The sequence below is a fragment of the Ostrinia nubilalis genome, chromosome 3 (genome assembly GCF_963855985.1).
Source record: "Ostrinia nubilalis chromosome 3, ilOstNubi1.1, whole genome shotgun sequence".
NCBI classification, from domain to species: domain Eukaryota; kingdom Metazoa; phylum Arthropoda; class Insecta; order Lepidoptera; family Crambidae; genus Ostrinia; species Ostrinia nubilalis.
In genome coordinates, this window is record NC_087090.1 from 13,728,881 (window position 1) to 13,750,662 (window position 21,782).

General features: G+C 36.3%; 2 protein-coding genes and 1 long non-coding RNA gene across 3 annotated transcripts; 1 reads left to right on the forward strand and 2 right to left on the reverse strand.

Annotated features, from left to right (window-relative positions):
* The first annotated feature begins 270 nt into the window (after window positions 1-270).
* LOC135088352 (integrin beta pat-3-like) lies at window positions 271-5,262 on the forward strand. Its single transcript, XM_063983200.1, has 8 exons — window positions 271-463; window positions 811-1,214; window positions 1,299-1,794; window positions 2,335-2,672; window positions 3,226-3,339; window positions 3,715-3,919; window positions 4,412-4,802; window positions 5,002-5,262. The coding sequence occupies exons 1-8, from the start codon at window positions 329-331 to the stop codon at window positions 5,220-5,222; spliced, it is 2,304 nt and encodes a 767-aa protein (XP_063839270.1). The 5' UTR covers window positions 271-328; the 3' UTR covers window positions 5,223-5,262.
* Window positions 5,263-10,059: 4,797 nt separating this feature from the next.
* Window positions 10,060-11,418, reverse strand: LOC135088006 (uncharacterized). Its single transcript, XR_010260939.1, has 3 exons — window positions 11,357-11,418; window positions 10,704-10,824; window positions 10,060-10,527 (listed from the first exon to the last, which is right to left on the reverse strand). It is a non-coding gene; the product is annotated as an uncharacterized LOC135088006 (long non-coding RNA).
* A 6-nt stretch (window positions 11,419-11,424) lies between these two features.
* LOC135088183 (golgin subfamily B member 1-like) lies at window positions 11,425-21,641 on the reverse strand (the record flags this gene model as incomplete). The annotated part of the gene is made up of 19 exons (XM_063983073.1): window positions 21,096-21,641; window positions 20,869-20,910; window positions 20,664-20,795; window positions 20,537-20,560; window positions 20,421-20,444; window positions 20,140-20,163; window positions 20,032-20,055; window positions 19,729-19,813; window positions 19,391-19,476; window positions 19,191-19,310; window positions 18,232-19,089; window positions 17,846-18,035; window positions 16,206-17,707; window positions 15,998-16,126; window positions 15,715-15,916; window positions 12,749-15,588; window positions 12,242-12,502; window positions 12,014-12,161; window positions 11,425-11,516 (listed from the first exon to the last, which is right to left on the reverse strand). Coding segments are annotated over exons 1-19 (7,131 nt in total), but the record flags the coding sequence as incomplete, so codon positions are not given.
* Window positions 21,642-21,782: the final 141 nt, after the last annotated feature.

Sequence of the window (21,782 nt, forward strand, 5' to 3'; positions counted from 1 at the left end):
AAACTTTAGTCATAGAAAGTAAGGTTCAATAATTAGCAAATGACCTCCTCTATACGCGTATTAGCTATGGCGGGTTCAGTTCCAGTCACCCTGTATATATAGATTTATGATAAATGCCACAAGGCATTAAGTTCGCCATTTGTACTGCAACTATTTTTTTGTGCAATCAAGTTTTAATAATAATTAATTAATTAAAAGTACACAATGTCAAACTTGCCCTTAATTAACCTATCGAGCTAAATATTGAAATAACATCCTCATTCAAAATGATTAGCAAAGCGAGCACCATAACGGTCGTTTGAGTTAGTTTAATTATAAAAAAGTTATCATGAAAGTGTTAGTTGCAATAGTTTTCTTCATTTTGTATGTAAAACCATCATTTTGTGGTATAAGTTGTAGTAATTTTGCAACATGTGGAGAATGTATAGCCTATGGCGGTGATAAGTGCGTCTGGTGTTCTGAAGTACGTATCTAAATATACATATATAACTCAAAGGTGACTGACTGACTGACTGACACAGTGATCTATCAACGCACAGCCCAAACCACAAGACGGATCGGACTGAAATTTGGCATTCAGGTAGATGTTATGACGTAGGCATCCGCTAAGAAAGGATTTTACGAAACTCCATCCTAAGGGGGTAAAACGGGATCCAACATGATGACGATTGTAATTCGTTTCAATTTGTTGGGATAGCCCCGATATAAAAAATAATACCTACAAAATTATAATGCTCTTGATCTCACAATCCATCAGGCAGCTACTTTTTTAATTTAGAAAATAATTAAATCATTTTAACCTTTTCGCAGCCAAATATAACCACTAGCAGATGCCAGTCAGAGGCTTTGTCTAAGAAATCATGGTGCAAGAAAGAATTCTTGTACAACCCAGTGATGTATACAGAAAAAAATATCACAAGTGAAAAATTTCGTTTAGGAAACGAAAAATTAAAAAGTATTCAGTTGAGACCTCAAAAATTACATTTGAAAATTCGCCCTGGAGCCACCTACAACTTTGTTATGGATTACAAGCCTGCCAAACATTTTCCACTAGATGTATATTATTTGATGGACTCTTCCTATACTATGAGAGACACGGTGAAATCATTAAAAACAAAAGCCAAGTCTGTGTTCGAATTGCTTACTAAATTCACCAACAACGTAAAATTTGGTCTTGGAACTTTTATTGAAAAACCAGCCCTGCCTTTTGTTGAGTATGTTTTTTCATAGTACCTATTTACGCATTTTTTTAAAGTAAACATACTCGTAACACATTTCAAGATTGTTCTTGTTTGCAGACCAAATTTGCATTACGCTTATTCCTATCGACATCACCTGAATTTCACTTCAAATATGACGGAGTTTGTTGAGGCCATGAAGGGGATAAAAACCGGTGGAAACTTCGATGACCAAGAAGCTGGCCTCGACGCGCTTATGCAAGTGATGGCTTGTGATGATGAACTGGAATGGAGGTCTGATGCGAAAAGGATTATAATCCTGTGCACCGACGCGGCCTACCACAGCGCCGGTGACGGCAAGATGGTCGGCGCCGAGATACCTAATGACATGAAGTGCCACCTAAACGAATCCAAGTTCTATGATCACAGCCTCATACAAGACTATCCATCAGTCAGTCAAATCAATAAGATGTCTTCCGATGGGAATTTTATAATCATCTTTGCAGCAAATAAAATAGTTGAATATGACTACACAGCTCTGGCAGAGCAAATAACAGGTGCTAAATATGTCGAGCTGACATCAGACATTTACGAAATTATAAAGACGGCTTATCTGGTAAGTTTTAAGAAAAATTGCTTTCCTTGGGTTGCGCTATCTTACTTTTAGGCTGAGTTGCACCATCTTACTTTAACTTTGACAAACGTCAAAAATCTGTCAAACTTCATACAAAAACCACCGGTTATCGTTATAGTTACCGTTTAAGTTTGGTGGTGCAACTCAGCCTAACTTTAACAGCGTCAAACTCCATACAAACACCGGTAAAGCTAAAGTTAAGGTAATGCAAATGATTCAAACCATCTACGAAAAAGAGTGTTTACTGAAAGTGGTAATGCTGGCAGTACAGTAGGTACAAAAACATACGGCTGTCTCGCGAGTCATTCGGGCGAGCCTGGGCGAGAACTCTCGGACTACATTTGACGAGAGTCTACAGCTGGTATTAATGTACGATTATGGTTTTTGTATAGTCGACAGCACATCAGCCTATAGATACATTTTTGTTGCAAAATAGCCTGGATTTTAAACGAGATAAGACGACACTGTGTTTAGCTTGTTTTGCTGTCGTCCGTACTCTAACTCAGCCTGTGTGAATTACAGAAATCAGTAAGGCACCTCACGATAAAATATCAGTGGCCACCGTACGTACAGTTGAAGTTGGACCCAGATTGTACTGTTGTTGACGAAAGATGCAAAATGGCACACGAAGAAGCTGTTTCTATGAAAGCTGAAATAAAAGTGACTTCTTGTCCAGAAAACACTACCGTAGATCTGGAAGTAGGTCCCACAGTCGGCGGGCTGGCAGACAAATTGATGATCAAACTCGAAATCGACTGTCAATGTGAATGCGAAAGAGATGAGAAAGCTGTCCAAAATTCATCTATGTGTAGCAATGCTGGCAGTTATCAGTGCGGTATCTGCAACTGCAATAGCGACCGGTTAGTAGTTGACAATCATCAAATTAAGGGTACAGACGAAGATAGGGAATCTCCTTTAAGAATATTGTGAAAAACCTTCATAATTTAACCATTTTCGCTACAAAATACTACTACTTACCTATTTAATTAATCGTATGAGAAAAATCTTACCTAATAACCTAAATCTAAGGTTTATTTCCCAGGTCATTCCCGTTCTTCGCCCGTATTCACAAACATTACTATGAGGTCTCACAGTGAGCGTGAACGCACAGGGTGACACACGACCCAATAACAGAGCTTTATTCAACGCTGTTCGTTTGATTTGTTGCTTCACAAGCAAGTATCGTTTGTGAATACGGGCGCTCTTACTTTCAAATTGATTAGCTGAATAGTCACTTGTTAAAGATTTTTGGATAAATTGGCTCTATTAACAAACACAGGTTGACGGGTAATAACCTCTCGAACGAGCAAACCGAGGCTAATATTTATAAAATAATTATATTATTGATTATGATTAAGATAACTACCTATTAAGTTTATGTTAAAACTAATTCATTAATACGTTTTTTCACAGAGGTGGTAATATTTGTCAATGTGACAAATCTGCAACGAGTACAACAGACTTGGAAATAGACAAGTGTAAACATGAAAATGGTACAAGGTTCTGTAGTGGGAGGGGGTCATGCGAGTAAGTGGTCATTTATATTTTATTGCTCCATGTGGGTACAAATTATCTTCTTTTCTCTAGCCCTTTTTCCCATTATTTGGGGTGGGTTCTCGTTGTTCTGAGGCGCCAGGACAGCTTGTCTTGGGTTGTCGAAATACTTGTCTTACAAATAAGTACGAGTTTAATTCCTAGGTTTAGTTTTATCTTTATAACCTGTATTCTTCTTCTTATCGTGTCGACAAAAAACCTACACAGTGTCAGCCCAAAACTCCGCCACAAGAGTGGCGTTGTCAGAGGCATTCATTAAATTCTTCTGCGTGCAGTTGCTCAGGCACTCAGGGCACGATATCTTGTGCTTCATCGACTGGGGAACATAACCTGTATTGTTCGATGCAGATGCGGGAAATGTAAGTGCAGCGTTGGCTTCTCCGGCGACTTCTGCGAGTTTGACGACAACTCCTGCAAGAGACACGACGGCAAGCTATGCTCGGACAACGGCCGGTGCACCCACGGCGCCTGCGAATGCGACGAGGACTGGGGAGGCGAGGACTGTAGCTGCTTCAACCGTAACTCTAACTGCTTCGCGCCGTACTCTAAGGAGGTAGTTACATCGTTCATTTCAGCCGAATGACGTTCACTGCAGGACAAAGGCCTCCCCCAAGGATTTCCACAAAGACTGGTCCTGCGCCGCCTGCGTCCAGGTACCTCTCGCGACCTTCGCCAGATCGTCGGTCCACCTAGTGGGAGGCCTGTCCACACTATGTCTTCGAGAACTTGTGTGCCCCAGCGGCTATCAGTTCTGCGAGCTATGTGCCCCGCCCAATAGATACATAGTGATACCAAATCGAAGGGGTCTTACGCTAGTGTAAACGTTAGCTTGCTTATATTGTAACGGCATGTTTTTGATTTAGCCGTGTGGTTTCGGTAGAGTGGATGTTATATGAGACGAATTAAGAAAGTTGTTTAGCTCAGCTGGACCTCTCCATACCTCTACCCTCTATAATAGCTTTGAACATGTTGTCCTGAAATGTAGTGTAGCATTTAATGCATTGATGTGAAATATGTTTTTGTCTAAGTGAATATATTTCCTCAGGTTTGCTCGAACAACGGTCAATGCGTGTGCGATGAATGTGTGTGCCACAAGATAGCGGGGAAAAACGAAACGTATTCAGGCGCGTTCTGTGAAGATTGTGAAGACTGCGCCGAGAAGCGATGCAAAGAACTCGAGGATTACGCCTACTGCAACTACCTAAATAACCAAATGTACTGCGACGATAAATACAATCAGACATCCAACACTGACGTCCAAATCTTGAATAAAACTGAAATAAGCGCATCAAAATGGCCGACGGCCAAATGGTGCCGGAAAGTATTGGAAAACGGTACAGCACTAGTATTTCTTCACAGCTACAACAAAAACAGCAAGAAACTGCATATAATAATACAAAAGGAATTGGAAGCGCCACCGAAAGCGAATATTTGGGGTAAGCAACTATGCGTGTAATACAGATTGTAACTTTATTGCCAACTCAAAGGGAAGTGTCGTTTAACAGTTTATTGCACAATAGTCGAAACCCGCGACCTCCAGCACAGTGGTCAGTTTTGCAAACATCCAAGCTTGGCCAAAAATGTATCTGCAGGAAAATGCTAAGATTAAAACTAAGCTGAAATTTTGTTCCGCAGTTCCCGTGGGCATTGCAATTGGCACCGTTATCCTCATCGGCTTACTGACTGTCCTGGTTTGGAAGGTGCTAGTGGACATAATGGATGAACGGGAATACGAGAGGTTCGAGGCGGAAGCCAAGGCACAGGGCTTCGATGTCCATGAAGAGAATCCTATTTTTGAACCAGCGTCCATAAACTTCGCCAATCCGACCTACACTCGCGGCATCGCTACGAAATAAGTGGGTAAAAATGACAGTTTCACCAGATGTCATGAAGAAAACTTATATATGCTATGACAACAAAAAACCTGCAGGACAATAACTCATAATATTGTAAACTGAATAACATTATTGAATTAACAAATAAAATATATTATTGTACGCCACACAAGAAAAGAAAAAAAATAAATGTATATACAGGGTGTTAGGTAAATGGGTATATGAGCCGACACTAGCCCATGTTAACATGGCTATAATATAAATGGTATGGTGAAGTCAGAAAATTGATATCTTCATTTTAATTATTTTAATTTTCATACAAAATAAATTTTATAAAATCCGATTTGTATGAAAATTAAAATAATTAAAATGAAGATATCAATTTTCTGACTTCACCCATTGAAGTAATATTACTACGTATAGAACAGACATCGCGAACAAAATATGTACAGTGCGGGGTGCGGGGCGGGAATTTGACGGACAGCTGTCAGTCAAATCCATGACTATCAAGTTTCATAATTTATGGCGATAAAATCTGCACCAGAAAATGTCGTACTTCATTGATAGGATTGCACGAATAGTGACGTTCCTGCGGTCGCCTCATCATAGACATTGTGAAACGATTGTGAAAATAAACAAATCGGCTAAATTGTGTTACATTTTCATGGTGCTCAATAGCAAAAAGGTTCAGCTACTTACATTATTTTCTTTTATTATATTGTGCGTTTCCTGTAATGTAATCTAAGCTCCCCTCCCTTAGACTAAAATTTGCCCTCCTAGACAAGTGACAAAACGTAGCAGTTGAAACATTCGAAATCACTTCGCTCTGCCGTTTTTTGGTGTTAGTTACTTCACTCTGTGATTAGGGTTGCCAGGTCCAAAATCACAAAAGCCGGACTTTGTGCTTCATTTGGCCGGACATTTTACCCTAAAAGCCGGCAATTAGTGTCAGCTCATGAGTGAGTACCATCGGTTGCTAACCAACATCCTGATGCGTGCGCTTCACATGATTCTGTGGCTCGACTTTCGCCTGGCGCGGCAACCAAATAAAAAGCCTAACAAAAGCCGGACAGGCCGGACAAGGCAATATTTGGCCGGACAAGTCCCTAAAAAGCCAAACATGTCCGGCTAAAGCCGGACGCCTGGCAACCCTATCTGTGATGCGATTTTAAAATTACAACTGGCGATTCACAACTGAGGGGACTGAGGCTAATCGTGTTACTTGTGCTACAAGTGCGTATGGGCTTCATACTGATGTTTAAGCCATTAATTATTTTTCTTCCCGATTAAAATCTAATGTAATCGATAATCGCCTTGAGAATCGTTAACTGGTATTTTCTAATTCGATAAAAAAATTACCCATCTCTAGTTTAAAACTGTCATCCAACAGCGCACGAAATATTATGAGTTATAGATAATGATACCATTACAGAGGCGACACTTCGTTTACGTTTAGTTTCTGCCTATTGAATTGGATACTGTAAGGAAACATCGTCATCATCATTTTAGCTACTGGACGTCCACTGCTGAACAAAGGCCTCCTCTAATGATTTCCACATCGCCTAGTTGATAGTGGCCTGCACCCAGCGTCTTCCTGCTGTCTTCAGTCAGTCCATCTTGAGATTTTAGAAAAATTCCCACTCGTCACGGTAGGAACAAAGCTAGGGATGACCCACGCCTTCACTCCAGAACCAATAAAATAACTGAAAGTCAGAAACTTTCAGTTATTTTATTGTCTCTATTGTTAACTATCTCAGTGGTTGAGTACACGTATAATAGCTGTGAGGTAGAAGTTACGGGACTATTCCCACCTCTCCTTTTCACCGCTGCATCTCCTGTGTAGCTAGCACCTAGTTGATTTAAAGCCAAGGTATATCAGTTTTTAGGTAATGACTTAGTGCATCTAAAAATGTAAAACTTTCTAGTTTTTTGTAACATTGAAAAATCTAAAAAGAAGCATCATTTTTTTCCAAGTGTTTCTAAGAAATTTAAATGGAAGCTTTTGATGACAACGTATTGCTTACTTTTTCAGCTGTCGAACGAATCACTTTTATACTCATAGGTCCTGTACATCGGTAGATTTGGTAAATAAATGAATCCATCCGGACTCAGAAACTAAAAAAATTAAAATAGCTGTAATTTTTTAATACTGGATTTGTCGATTAAATTGATCATATTACTGCGCCCTAACGGGTCGGACACTGGTGACCAGACACACTGTACAATTATTATAATTTTAGCCTATCTCGTGAGCTAGGTGTCAATAATTAGGGTGATTTACTAACTAACCAGTCGCATACGAACAACAGCAGTGAGATTCAAACAAGTTTGATCCATGATGCCGCACGACTATTGTGTAAGCCCACCCGTAACCCAAGCTTATTTAGCTTAACACAAGGGGCTGGACGGGACTATTAGTAATTTGTGCAATACAAAGTGCTTATAATCTTAAAAAAAATCTTTTTATTGCTGTATTTAACCTTCCTTTCGTATACTAATTTATGCGTCAGTGTCAAGTCTGCGATTTTTATTTTTTGAAATTTTCGTATAATGGCTGCCGCCGCGGTGACGCCTTGTAATTAACAAATTAAAATTAAATTAGTGTTTTAAAGTGCATAAATGTACAACTTAATGGTAAAAAGTCATTCCTTGATTTTTACTTAATATGTATCTGGAGTTATTTGAACAGTATTTTCGTCTATAGGATGGCATATTTCAAAAAACAAAACTGCACTCAAGCGTGTTGTCACAGCAACCGCTGAGCACATACTAATTGAATTTCGGTCCGTGGACCTATTTACGTGCCAGAAACAGTCTAGACCTAGTTGACATGTCTTCTCTAGTACGTAGTACATTATAACTCAATGACTTCACCATACCATTTATACAGGGTGTTTGGCGCATCGTGTGCCAAAATGATTTGGCAGATAGAATGGGTCATTTCCTATATTTTCAGCCCCCATAACACGTTCCATGCCAGGCGGCTACTTTTATATCAATTTTTTTAGTAATTTCACCAAAATACCCAAATCGCATCATTTAATTTCGATTTAAAAAAAAAATACTAGGCGTAGCTTCAAAGTAAATATTTTGTTTTGACGTGCATTGATGTAGGGTTGCATCAAATCTAAATTTACTGGCAAATATCATCTAGTTTTTTTTTAATTCAGCTTTGAAGTTTTCCGAAAAGTTAAAAATGGACTGAACATTTAAGTTTACATGGCTATAAAAAAATAAATAGAAGAGATAGCGATCTTCGGATTTTATCAAAACTTCTCTAGTCTATCCCCATTCAAACGGTATACTAATCTTATTTAAATAATAACAATAACTTCACAAATTCCTTAAATTAGTGCATTGACTCTACTCGGACTGATTTGCGAAATTTGTGTTTATAGCCCCTTTTTGTGTGAATAGCACGTTATTAAACACCTAACAGGTAAAAATTATTTATCTTATGCAATGTAAAAACCTTTTCCCTATTGTTTTTCAATGTGGATTTCTTGAAATTAAAGACGAAAATAATTATTTTGATCGTTTATTAATTATTACAAATTTTGTTCAAAATGACCGCCTCGGCAACGTATACACGACATCTTCTTCTGATTTCGACTGTTGTCGTATGCAGCCACATTTCTCTTTTTATTACTACAAAGGCGTTTTCTACTCGTAGATTAGAAGAGATGGCCCTATACAGTGGCCTGCACGTTCCCCAGACCTAATTCCGTTTGATTTTTACGTCTGGGGACGAGCTAAAGAACTGGTGTACGTAACGGATTCAAACATTAGAAGAACTACAACAACGAATAAAAAACGCCTTTGTAGTAATAAAAAGAGAAATGTGGCTGCATACGACAACAGTCGAAATTAGAAGAAGATGTCGTGAGTAAATACGTTGCCGAGGCGGACATTTTGAACTAAATTTGTAATAATTAATAAACGATCAAAATAATTATTTTCGTCCCCAAATTCAAGAAATCCACATTGAAAAACGATAGGGAAAATCTTTTTACATTGCATAAGATAAATATTTTTTACCTGTAGGTATTTAACGTGCTATTCACACAAAAAGGGGCTATAAACACAAATTTCGCAAATCAGTCCGAGTAGAGTCAATGCACTAATTTAAGGAATTTGTGAAGTTTTTGTTATTATTTAAACAAGATTAGTATACCGTTTGAATGGGGATAGACTAGAGAAGTTTTGATAAAATCCGAAGATCGCTATCTCTTTTTTTTTTTTTTTTATAGCCATGTAAACTTAAATGTTCAGTCCATTTTTAACTTTTCGGAAAACTTCAAAGTTGAATTAAAAATAAACCTAGATGATATTTGCCAGTAAATTTAGATTTGATGCAACCCTACATCAATGCACGTCAAAACAAAATATTTACTTTGAAGCTACGCCTAGTAGTTTTTTTTAAATCGAAATTAAATGATGCGATTTGGGTATTTTGGTGAAATTACTAAAAAAATTAATTTAAAAGTAGCCGCCTGGCATGGAACGTGTTATGGGGGCTGAAAATATAGGTAATGACCCATTCTATCCGCCAAATTATTTTGGCACACGATGCGCCAAACACCCTGTATTATAGCCATGTTAACATGGGCTAGTGTCTGCTCATATACCCATTTACCTAACACCCTGTATGGATTAGGCGGTCTAATCTTTTCCAGACAACCTAGGTCCTAGAGGATATTATTTAGGTCCTATTTAGATGAGTATTTATTGTAAATAAAAGGAAATTACAATGTGTAAGAATAATTTATTTTTGGTTTGTGTGGGTTTGTTTGTGTTTTATGCCAGAAAACGCATAGGTACCTAATAATGTTTTCCTTACTACAAAATAAAAACAGGATAAATTTTAATGGTTTTTTATTACAACAAATAATTTATCAATAAATAGGTACATTATAAATAATACTTTCAACGAATAAACAAAGATAAAGGATAAAAATACTTTGTAAATAAATATAAAATCGTCCACAAATTTAGATGCACACCGACACCGCTTGTAAAGAAATGATATCCGTAATTTTGAAGCAAGCGATCACAAACTTCTAGGTTCTTCTAGAATCCGCGTCAATCTGGGATTCTCTCAGGAGATAATGTCAATCCGTTGTCTTGTCAAGTCCTTGTAGGCGGGATTAGAAAGGCTTTTCATTTTGGCCTGTATGGGAAGTCTAACCCCGGCCAAAAGTAGTTGCTATTTCTTGTGGAGCCGGATGGACTGGCGGTCGTGAGCCCGTCGCAAGCGCGTCGGCGGCTCGTCATTGTATAGTTTTCTCTCTCGTCTTTCCTCGACGTCAATTTTAGCTAGGACCGCCTGTAAAAGAAAAAAAAAACAAAGATAGCGCGTAGCTGAATAGTCCAAAATCTGGATTATCCGAAGATGGCATAAGAGGGTACTTTTTATGAGCTGTAAAAATTACCCCATTGTGTATGGTGGAGGAAAGTTGGTTTTTAAGTGGTGTTTCGGAATTATATCTTTACACTACTAACCCTGTTGCTCTCAGTCCGAGTGCGTTTCTGTTTCAAGCCGCCAGACACGCCGGGCACCAGGTCCCCAGCCGACCTTCGTTCACCGAGCTCCAGGTGGCACGTAGCAGTTTTACAGCCACACCTTAAATATTTTAAAAATAAGTAGACGTAAGTTTATGTATTTACATTTACATTGTAGACATACTGTAGGGGACTAGTCTCTTTCGATCTTCGTCGTCTCGCTTGCGCTTGCAGCAGCACCGCTGCGACCGACGCCAATGCTGAGCGACTGCCTAACAAGCACTTAACGCAATAGCCGGGTTGCGTTACGCGTCGATGCTGTCTGCGTCGACCTCAGATCATAGATCCCTTCTATGATCTGAGGCGTCGACGCTTGCGCGGGCGCTGGCAAGACAACGACCTTTGAAAGACGCTAGTGTGGGGGGTCCCTTATACGTAAATGACAATCTAATTCTACACTCCAGTAGGCCAAGCAGAAAATGAAAATGATGATGAAATGAACGTTCGTTATCGAACATTATCAAATTAATCAAATAGAGGTGTAATCTTCTTTGTAAGTGCAATTGCACCTGTGCCAGAAGGAGTCTCTCTCCCTTGGTAAAAGGGGAAGGTGAATAATGATGATGATGACAAGAATGATGATTAACACGTACAAGAAATCCTTCTCGGCTGCAGTGGGCGGCGGCGGGGGCACGGCGCGCGCGCCGGACTGCGGGCTTGCCGCGCGCGACACCGGCGCGCCGGTACACACAGCCTCTCGCACCTCTTGCAAACGCCGCCTCTCTTCTGCCACTTTTCGGTCTAGGTCCGCTACTGTTAAAAGATACGCATTTTTTAAACGGGTCTTTTTTGATTTAACCAGTAATTCCAAGGTACAACTTGCTGAAAATAGAGTCGTTTTCAATTGGCTGTAAATTCGATTTTTATTATAATAAATCCTACTAATATTATAAATGCGAAAGTTTGCATGTCTGGATAGATTTTTGTTACTCATTCACGCAAAAACAATTGAACGGATTTTGATGAAACTTTACAGTATTATTCTTTATAACCCAGAATAACATATTATAGGCTATAATTTATGTCGATCTGTGACAAACTAAATTTCATGCGGGTGAAGCCGCGGGAAAAAACTAGTAAATAATAATTTGTCAGTCAATCGAGTTCGTGACATGACTGCATAGTTTCGCTATACAAAAATGGGAGTCGCATTTTAAGAGTTCAGAAAAGGTTTGTCGATTGACTGTTGATTGCATTGACAAAAAAGTTTTAAGATACTTGTGTTACATTAAATAATGTGTAATTCTTACTATGTTGCTGTGCGTGACGTTGTTTGTTTAGCAGCTCACTCTCTAATGAGTCTATTCGTTTTTGAAGAGCCTCTTCTTTGGTCAGTTTAGTTTTCCACGTCCGACACACTTTGAGATGTAGAAATGAAAGTTCTTGTGCGTCTAGCGCCTGAAAATATTGGAATTAATATACAGGAAATACCTCTAATTTTAAAGATTTATGAATAAATTTTAATGTCAATATATCACCTCGACATTGCCGTTAAGTATTTTGTTCGCAATATACTTGACGTAGGTATGTTCGGCCATTTTTCGTTGGTCGATATCGACTTGCTCGAAAATATTCCGGATGGTGTCAGACACATTGACATCCAGGGAGCAAGTGCACGGCCCATGCGCACGTATCTTGGGTCTAACGTTAAACGCTTCCACGTTCGTTTTTGTTAGAGTTCTAGTATCGATACGAGATCTTCGGCGTTTCTTAGCGTCAGGCGCAATCTTGGTAGGCTCCTGCAATAGTGAAATACCTCGTAATAATTATAGAAACGTACTATTAACAATGAATAGTTAGAGGCGACTAAAGGAGTAGTTATGCTAACATTAGGCCTCCTCAAGCTATGGCCAGTGGTGAGTGTAGGTATCATATTTTGCTTCTGATAAGGAAGTTGTAGAGAGTCATGTTCCTACAGTGAAGACTAAAATAATGATGATGCTGATGAAGATGAAGATTATAGACTTATTTAAACTTACACCAACCTCATCCAAGCCTGTTGTTGATGAATGATCTTGAATTTTAGTTTTTAAGGAGCGATTCTCCTTTTCAAGCTTTTCTGCTTTTCGGTTTGCTTCTATGCTCATTGTTCGTAAATTTTCGATCTCATTTTCGTGAATTTTAATAATGTCTTGAAGTGTTTCTTCATGGAGCCCCTGTATATTTCTAACTCCTTGGTTATGTTCATTAAGTATATTTTTAATATTGCTATCGTATTGTACTTTTATTGCATCCAGTCTTTTTTTATAATCTTTTTCTGTATTTTCCAAAGTTTTAGTTAAATGTTGAATTTTAGCCTCATAGTCTGTCAAATCGTCTATCTTAGCCATAACACTGCGCTCAACAACAGAATGTGTTTTGTCACTTATTCTTCCAAAACTTCTACTTGGACTTGATATTGTTTTATACTCTAACGAAGACACTTTAATCGGGCTGTGTTTTGATGGAATAGAATCGCTATTTTCTCTTATCTTTCCCAAATTAAATCTTTCATCACTTTTGCTTTTACGAAGATCTTTTACTGCGTCAAAAAATTTTACATTATCTGTATCTACTTCACGCTTGACTGTATCTAAAATGTAATCTAGAGCAAAGTTTCTGGATTTTTTAGTGCTTGAAGCGTTTTTATTTTGATCGTTGGCTTCTGCAATTTTGCTGTTAGATTTTATTAAATATACATCGGCTCCAACTCTGGATAGTTTATGATGTGATGCATCATCTTTATAATTATCCTCATTTGTTTTATTTTTATTAGATTTTAACTTTTTATTTTGGGTAATTTTTATTTTTCTATCCGGTTGTTGAGGACTTTCATTGTATTCTGAAGTGTTTTTAGTATAATTTGGATTTTTCCTATCAAGTCTCTGCGTCAAATCCTCCTCATCAGAGTTTAATCTAAACGAATTATACGAATCTAAGTATTGATTTCCATCATTAGATAAAGTAGGTAAAGATGGTGAGTCCTGTTTTAATGTGGTGAAATCTAAATCTCTGATGCGTTTCATATCCGTAAATGAATTTTGTTTCGGTGACGGATAAATGCCTAAAGTATACGAGTCAAGAGATTTCTTGTCACCTTCAGATGTTGCTACGATAGATCTACTATCATTTTCTACCCTGGGTAAATTTATGTTCAGTTTAGGTTTTACACTATCATCTTCATCATTCTCTTCTTCTTCAAGATAAACGTCGTTGTCAGTAAAGTTAATTTTTCTCTCTTTTGTTTGTCTATGTTGGTTCATTCGTTTATTTTCTTTAGAATATTGCTGACTAGAAACTGATTCAGCTATCATTTCTGCTTGTTCCATTGTTGTCATCGGCTTTCTACCGATTTTTTTGTCTCCATAATTACTATCACTATCTTTATAAATAACAAAAAGATCTGCGTCTGTCGACTGTTGAGATGCAGGCTCAATAAATAGTGAATCTTTGTATCTATTATTCTTATTACTTTCCGTTTCAATACTGTTTTCGTATGTGTAATTATAAGCTGTAAAGGCACTTGACTTTTCAGGGCAATGTGGACTTTGAGGTTTAGTAGCAACGTGGTCTTCTTCATTTTCAAGTATTTTCGAAGAAATACTGTGTATTGACCGATTGTAAATATCAACCAGATGACGATCATTTAAACCGTCATTTTCAATATGATTTTGTGTATGGGAACTGCCTGGCTCTTCTGCATTCGAAATAGAGTACTGTTCTAAACGTCCAGGACTAAGGCGTTGTATTTTATAATTTAAATAACTACTTTTAACAAAATCAAATGTGGGGTCAACATTGGCGGTTAAAATTTGAACCTCGTTGAGTGAATGAGGATGCTGTCTTGGCAGTATATTTGATACGGGTATATTTTCAGCTGGTTTAGTAGTCTGAATTATATTGGCATGTGAGACTGTACCATTGTTTTTCTTTACGCTTTTGTCACTGCTTGTAATGTCTGGCTCTAATATCGGAAAAGAGTTTTCATAATCAAAAATATGCATTCTGTCAGTCTGAGATGCTACACTTCTATGATTACTAGGTAAGCGTACTTGAATTCCATAATTACGAATAGGTTTGTTAGTGAATTCAGTTAACTGACGCGTCAATTCTTCAAGTTCTTTACATTTGTCATTAAAGTCAGAGTTTAACTTTTCAATCAACTTTTCGTGTTTTTCTTTCTCTTCGCTTAAGTTCTGAAGTTTTTCTTTTAGAGAATCAGCTGCTGCAACAGATTTTCTGTAAGATTCTTGAAGTTCCTCTTTTAATTTAGATATCGTATGTTCGTTCATCAACTTTTGATTTAGTATATTAGCTTCAAGATCTTTGATTATCTTCGCATCATTGCTAATTTGAGTGTCTAATTTATTTTGTAGTTCTTCTAGTCTTTTTTCCATGTTTAGTCTGTCTCTTATGGCATCTTCCTTCTCCATAATGATTTTCTGTTTTTCTTTTTCTACTAACTTTTTAGCTTCATCAGCTTTGGTAAGTAAAATTTGCGATGAAGTTTGCACTTTAAGTATAGTTTGCTCCAGAGAGGTACTTTTAGAACTTTTAGCTTCCAAGCTTTTCCTGATGCGGTCCAATGACACTAAAACATCTTCTACGCTACATTGCTCTGGTGATAGTGCACTGTCACCAACACTTTTCAATTCTAGCTGTTTTATGTCAGTCACAATAATTTCTCTCTCATTTTGAAGATGGACTACTTGTGATAAATACTTGTTTCTATCTCTTGATGATTCTTCGGTTTTCATTCTGGTAACTGATAATTGTTGCTCTAACTTTGAGTTTTCATTTTGCAGTTTTGCTAATTCCATCTTCATATTATGAGCCGCTTTCGAATCTGAGAAAGTATTTTATTTAAATTATTTAAAACCTTAATGAAACCATTTTGAGTATCCCTGAGTAAAAATTGGTTCCTGTAGAGAGGATGGAAGACTATTTCTTATAAATGAATAATAAAACTTACGATGAGCTTCAATATTCTGGATTGACTGATCCATTTTGATAAAGCTATTATCTCTAATGTTTTCCCCTGCATCAATAACCTCGCCTAAGCTATCTTGTAATCTTCTGATTTCATCTTCCATGCGGTTTATGTGATTTTCCAAAATGGCGATTTTATCATCGCGATTCGAAATCTCTTCACTTAGGTTAATTATTTTGGTGTCCTAGAAAAATATTATCATGACAAATTTTGTTAATAGATTAAATATAAATTATTCGTTCGTGTAAATACAAATCATCAATACCGATTCATCTAATTTATTTATGAGATTTTTTATTTTATTGTAGTTTTTGAGTTTTTCTTGTTTCATTTCATCTAATTCCTTAAGAATGTCTTCATGCGTTATGACTGAACCTCCGGGCTTAGAAACGAGCTGTAAATAAACAGTATAAGATGAGTACCTGTAAAATTCATAAGCATTTATAATTGCATCAGTTTAATATTGAACTTACTTGATTCCTTGTATTTATTAAAGACTTTTCTAAATCTTCGTTTATTGTCTGTAAATGTTTGTTTTCGTCGATCAAACTTTTGTTTTCTTTTTTGGTGAATTCCAAAACAGCTATCTGACGACTCAACTCATCTTGAAGGCACTCGTTTTCACATTTAATTTTGTCAAAATCTGACTCTAATACTTCATATTGTTTTAATTTATCAATGAGCGCAGCACTTTCTTTTTGAATAGCACTTAAAGTATTTTGAGTAAGCATGTTTTCATTTTGTAAAGCAATTAGATTATTTTTAGTTGTCTTTTGATGCACCTCTAAGCCTTTAATTTGTTCTAATAACTCTCGATTTTCTTCAATTTTCTTTTCCAAAGTATTGTATAAATTATTGAGGTCCTCAGTTTTATTATCGAAATCATTTTGTAAATCGTTTTTCTCGACTAACAGCTGATCATAACCTTTTTTAAGATCAATCAGTTCATTTTCCAATTCAGCAATTTTTTTCGAAGATTGAAGTAAAAGTTCGTTTTTACTATTGACAGTTTTTAAAAGACTTTCAAAATTTCTTCTTCTATCAGTTAGCTCTAATTGCAGTGCGTGCTTTTCATCCATTAATTTATTATGTGCTTCATTCAATCTTGCTAACTCATCTTCCCACATTTGAGCTTGATCTAATTTAACTATCAATTCTTCACTTTCTGTTTTACATAGCTGAAGAGATTTTAGTGCTTTTTCGAGTTCATATTTTTTGCTGCGCAATTCATGCTCTAATTTTTCTTTCTCTTTTGTGAGATTTTCGTAGGCCATTTTAAGTGAATCAGTTTCTTGTGATAAATATTCAAATTGTAAAAGCTTGTTTTCCAAAACTTCGCTTTCTTTTTTCGTAAGCTCAAAAGACGTTTTATATTCATTTTTTTGATCTTGTAAATTATTAATATTATTTATTGCGTACGAATTTACCTCTCTAAGCCTTTGAATTTCTTGCAACAATATCGAGTTATTATTCTCCCTACTAATCAGATCCATTTGAAGACTTTTATTTTCTTCTATGGTATCTTTAAGAACATTTTTTAAATCATCGTAGTCTTTAGACGTAGTAGCCAAAGATTTTGTCATGTCATTATTTCGGTGTAAAACGTCACTATAATCTTTCACCTTCTCAAGTAGCTCTTGACTTTCTCGTCGTGCTAATTGCAATGACTCTAATGCTTTAACTTTTTCTTCTTCTACAGCTGACATGTTATGGCTATAAATTTCTTTTAATTTTTGGATTTGATTATTTAAAATTTGTTGCTCCTCATCTTTTTTTTCAATATTGTCCTTTAATTGTTTAACCTCTTGTGATTTAGTATTGATGATGTTTATGAGATTTTGAACCGCAGTAGATTTTTCTTCTACGTCTTGAGATAAATTCCCGTTTTCTTCCATAAGTCTATGCATTTCTTCCCTAAAATTGTCTGCGCATTTTTCCAAATAATCATTGCGATGAACTGTTTTCTCATACGTACCTACAATGTTAAAAATGTTTTATTTAAAATCTGTAAATAAAGTGTGCTTAATGATGATACAACAACACGACGTCATGTCAAAAATCTTAAAGACTTCTGACGTGATGTTATGCCGTGCTTGCGTTTTTTGATCCTTACTCTTCCAATCTTCAATTTCCATTTTGAGTTCATTAATGAATTTGAGTTTATCTTGATATTCTTCATGTAATTGTTGTTTTTCTTCTTCAGAACAAAATAGTGTGTCCTTCAGATTTTTAATCTGTTCTTTCAGAGATTCTATTTCATCAATCAAAGCTAAGGACTGTGATGGGTCTTCATGTGATTGTAACTGAAATGCGTAAGGTAAAAGAAATTTTGACGATTGTTACAAATTTTTGCAGTCTTGTTAGTGCAACTTACCTTAAATCAGTTGCCTTTTTGCAAATGCCAACAATTAATTGAACTACAGCTTGTGAAAAGGTAATAAAACAAAATAAAGAAATAAGTAAAAAGATTGAAACTACTAAAACTCATAATATACCAACTTTGTCGTGACTGTGTTCTAATAGTCTATCAATTTGAACCGACAAACTTTTTATTTGTTGCTCTTGACACATAACCGTACACTCAGTTTCTTTTAGTTTACATTGAAATGCATTTTTTTCTTTCTCAAATGCAATCAGAGCTTCGTTTAATTTTCTCTCTAATGCTATATTTTCACTTCTTAATTCTTCGATAGTAATAGATTTCATATGGTTTATCTCGCATTCAGCCTTTAGTTGGGTTTCTAAGTTGGATGTTTCGTCAGCTAACACCAAGTATTGTTCTTTTAGGGAATCAATGTCAATGGAACGTTTTCGATAATGCTCTTTCTCTGTCCACAAAGCATTATACTCTCTAAGTTGGTCTTTTAAATCATCGAATTCCTTTTCTAACTCTTCATATTTACGGCATTTGGATTGCAGGCTGTCTCTTTCAAATTTCAATTTCTCGTAACATGTCATTAGATCGTCGTAATTTTCTTGTAAATTTTTCAAGCGCTTCAAATTCTCTGTGTCTATACTGTAGGTATCGAATACACAGGCGTCGTCCGTTCGTTCTTCGTCGTTTTTTTCTGAAGCACTGTCTTTGCTCAAGATCTCTTTCATTTCATCGTGCTCCATTATGTCGGCTACTAGTTGGGCTCTTTTGTTGTCGAGACTCGGCGTTTTGTTGTCGGCTGCTAAAGGCGCGAAGTCCAGGCGCGCAACGACTTCAGCTCGGAGGCAGGCGCAGTCTTGATTCGAGTCCCTCATTTCTTGTGAGCAAGGAGCTATAAGAGCCATACTAAACTTTTCTAGCACCTTCAACTTGTAAAGAATTTTGCCTTTGATATCAATGCATCGGGTATCTTTGCCTGCTGTCTAAAAAATAAAATTGTACGTTCAGCTCTCTAAAAAATTTAGTGTCACTGTTCATTATGTAACTTTGTATTAAAAAGATTAATTGTATTAAAAAGACTAACCATTAAACTCAAATACAGCTTATACTTATCGTTTTGACACAATACTCCAAAAATTTTCTCTAATGCGGTATAAATATGCGCATAAATGCAATATGGTTCGCAGACGTCATTCTCCATAACCTGATGAAATTGTTAAGAATCAGGTGATTAAAGGTATTAATATTTTGTTAATTTGAAAAAGTAACATTTTGGGCACGTACCGCTATTGTGTTTTGCATGGCGCATAATTTGGCATCTTTACTGATAATAACATCTTGCATCTCTTGAATTCTTGGATCTTGAGTATCTAAACGTAAAGGTTTCAAGTAATTTTTTTAAAGATGGCATCATAAATATTGTAATCACAGCTCAAGTAACTAAATAACTATAATTGACTTTAATCAATCAAGACTATATAGGTAGAGTCGCATTATTCAACAATGAGTACATAATATCTTCTGTCACTAAAATGATATTGTAATCTACATAAATATAGGTAATTTTTTGGGCACTATCCTAGGGACTTGTCTAGTCTAGATTCAATAAATCAGAGTCTTACGTGTACTAGCATCACAGATACAAATCAACCCAGCTTGATTGGATTTGGTTTCCATTCTTGGAGTCGCTTCTTTCTCAAAATTCCACTGCGAAGTGACAAAATAATGTAAAATTAGCGTCTATAAAAGACTATACAGGTTTAAGCTATTTAACACGAAATAATTATCTATTTTTTTATAAGCCATCTCGAGGTAGAGCAACATTTTTTTCACATAAAGGTTTTTAATATTTTTATTGTACTAACTTAAAAAAAACTAAACGATGGCAAAAACACGAGTCTGAAAAGTTACGAAAGTGAACTCACTTCATCACCTCGAGACTTGGCACTCTGGAAATAAAAATAGTACAAAATTAGGTACATTGTCAATACTAATTTAGTTTACCAGGAAACAAAATAATAATGCCAATTTACCTCACTTCCTTTTGACATCATAGTCTGTAATGTTATAATAAAATTCATAAATCATTTACCCAATAATTAAAATATGTGTGTAATTAGGTAGGATGCATTCGCAAAATACTAGGAGGTAATAAATGTAATAATATTAATATGTTTAAAATACTAATGCGGGGGTAAAACTGTGTCTGAACGAAAGTGACACTTCTAGTACGATTAAAGTAGTGTTTAGTAAGTAAGTGTAGTGCTTGAGAGATTCTACAATATCTATTTAATTTATTACAAATTTCCTTTACCTCTTCGGTTCGGTATCGGCATGGCTAAAAATAAAATAAGGAATTCAATGAAAAATTAATAACAAACCTATACCACATACCTAACCTATTTCATGATCTAATAATAGTATAAATACCTCATCTCCTCGCGATTTTCCTGTCTGTAAATAAATGTAAATAGTATAGTTCAAAATAAGTAGGGAGTGAGTATAACAACTAAATTATTTACACAGTAACAAAATTGTGAAAAAAACTACTACACACCTCAAAAGCGTCGGAATCCATGCCCTGAAAATATGTTGGTTTAGTTATTTTACTTATTAATAATTGTATTTTAAAAATTGTTATTACACAAATGCATACCTCAGTGAAACCTGATAGATCCAAATCCAAGCACTGTAAAATAATTAGTAATGAATTACAATTACTTATGCAATTTATCTTAAGTATTATTTCAGCATTAGTATACCATTTCGTCCAGTTCTTTGTTGGCTGCTTTTATAGCTGCATGCTAAAAAGGAAAAAATAAGTAGGTATTAATTATTAAATCATTGGGGGAGGCTTATAAATGCATTCAGCAGTGGACAGACATCCTGTGGCTGAAATGATGATAATGAATTATTATAGAACCAATTTAACTAAAATGAAAAGAGAAAAAGCAATGGATTCCTATGTTTATAAAAAATAAATACATACGGCATTAGCGATTTCACATTTCTGGTCGCAGGTCAAATCGAGCTGGTCATAGGCGGCCAACATTTGCTCAAACTCCTCGATCCTTCGCCTCAGCCGGTCGATCTCAGCGTTCTTAGCGACCATTAGGGTGTCCACTATCACGTTGGTCGGCACGTACTTAGTCCTGCACGTCTCGTTGTTCCGCTTTATGATCTCCACCAGGTGCTCGGTCTTGTCCGAACAGAAGTGTGACCACGCTCTCGCGTCAGTGCAGGACGCATACGCCTTCAGCTTCCCCTCGTTCCTCGGCGGCAGGTCAAACAGATCATACTCGTTGAACACACGCTCCCTTTTCGTTATGAAAGACATCGCGATGCCAACTGTCTTGTCCACTTATCAATTACAAATTTTTTTCTAAACATGTATCTAGTAGCTACGTTTCCCCTCCATCCATTTTACGCATGACGATGTGATTTTAAATATTTGATTACAATATTTTAACTTACGGCAAAATGTAAATACGAAATATCAAATATTTTGAAATGTCATCAGAAATCGAGGCGGAAGGGCGGCTTGAAATGGAATGTCATTTTCAAATGAAGTTTTTTTTGTGACGATTCTACCAGTACGTGAACCAAAAAGGTTTTTCTCAACTTAGAAAATCTCTGAAAGGAGTCAGTCTCCTTTTCAGGATCCTTTTCGTTTTGC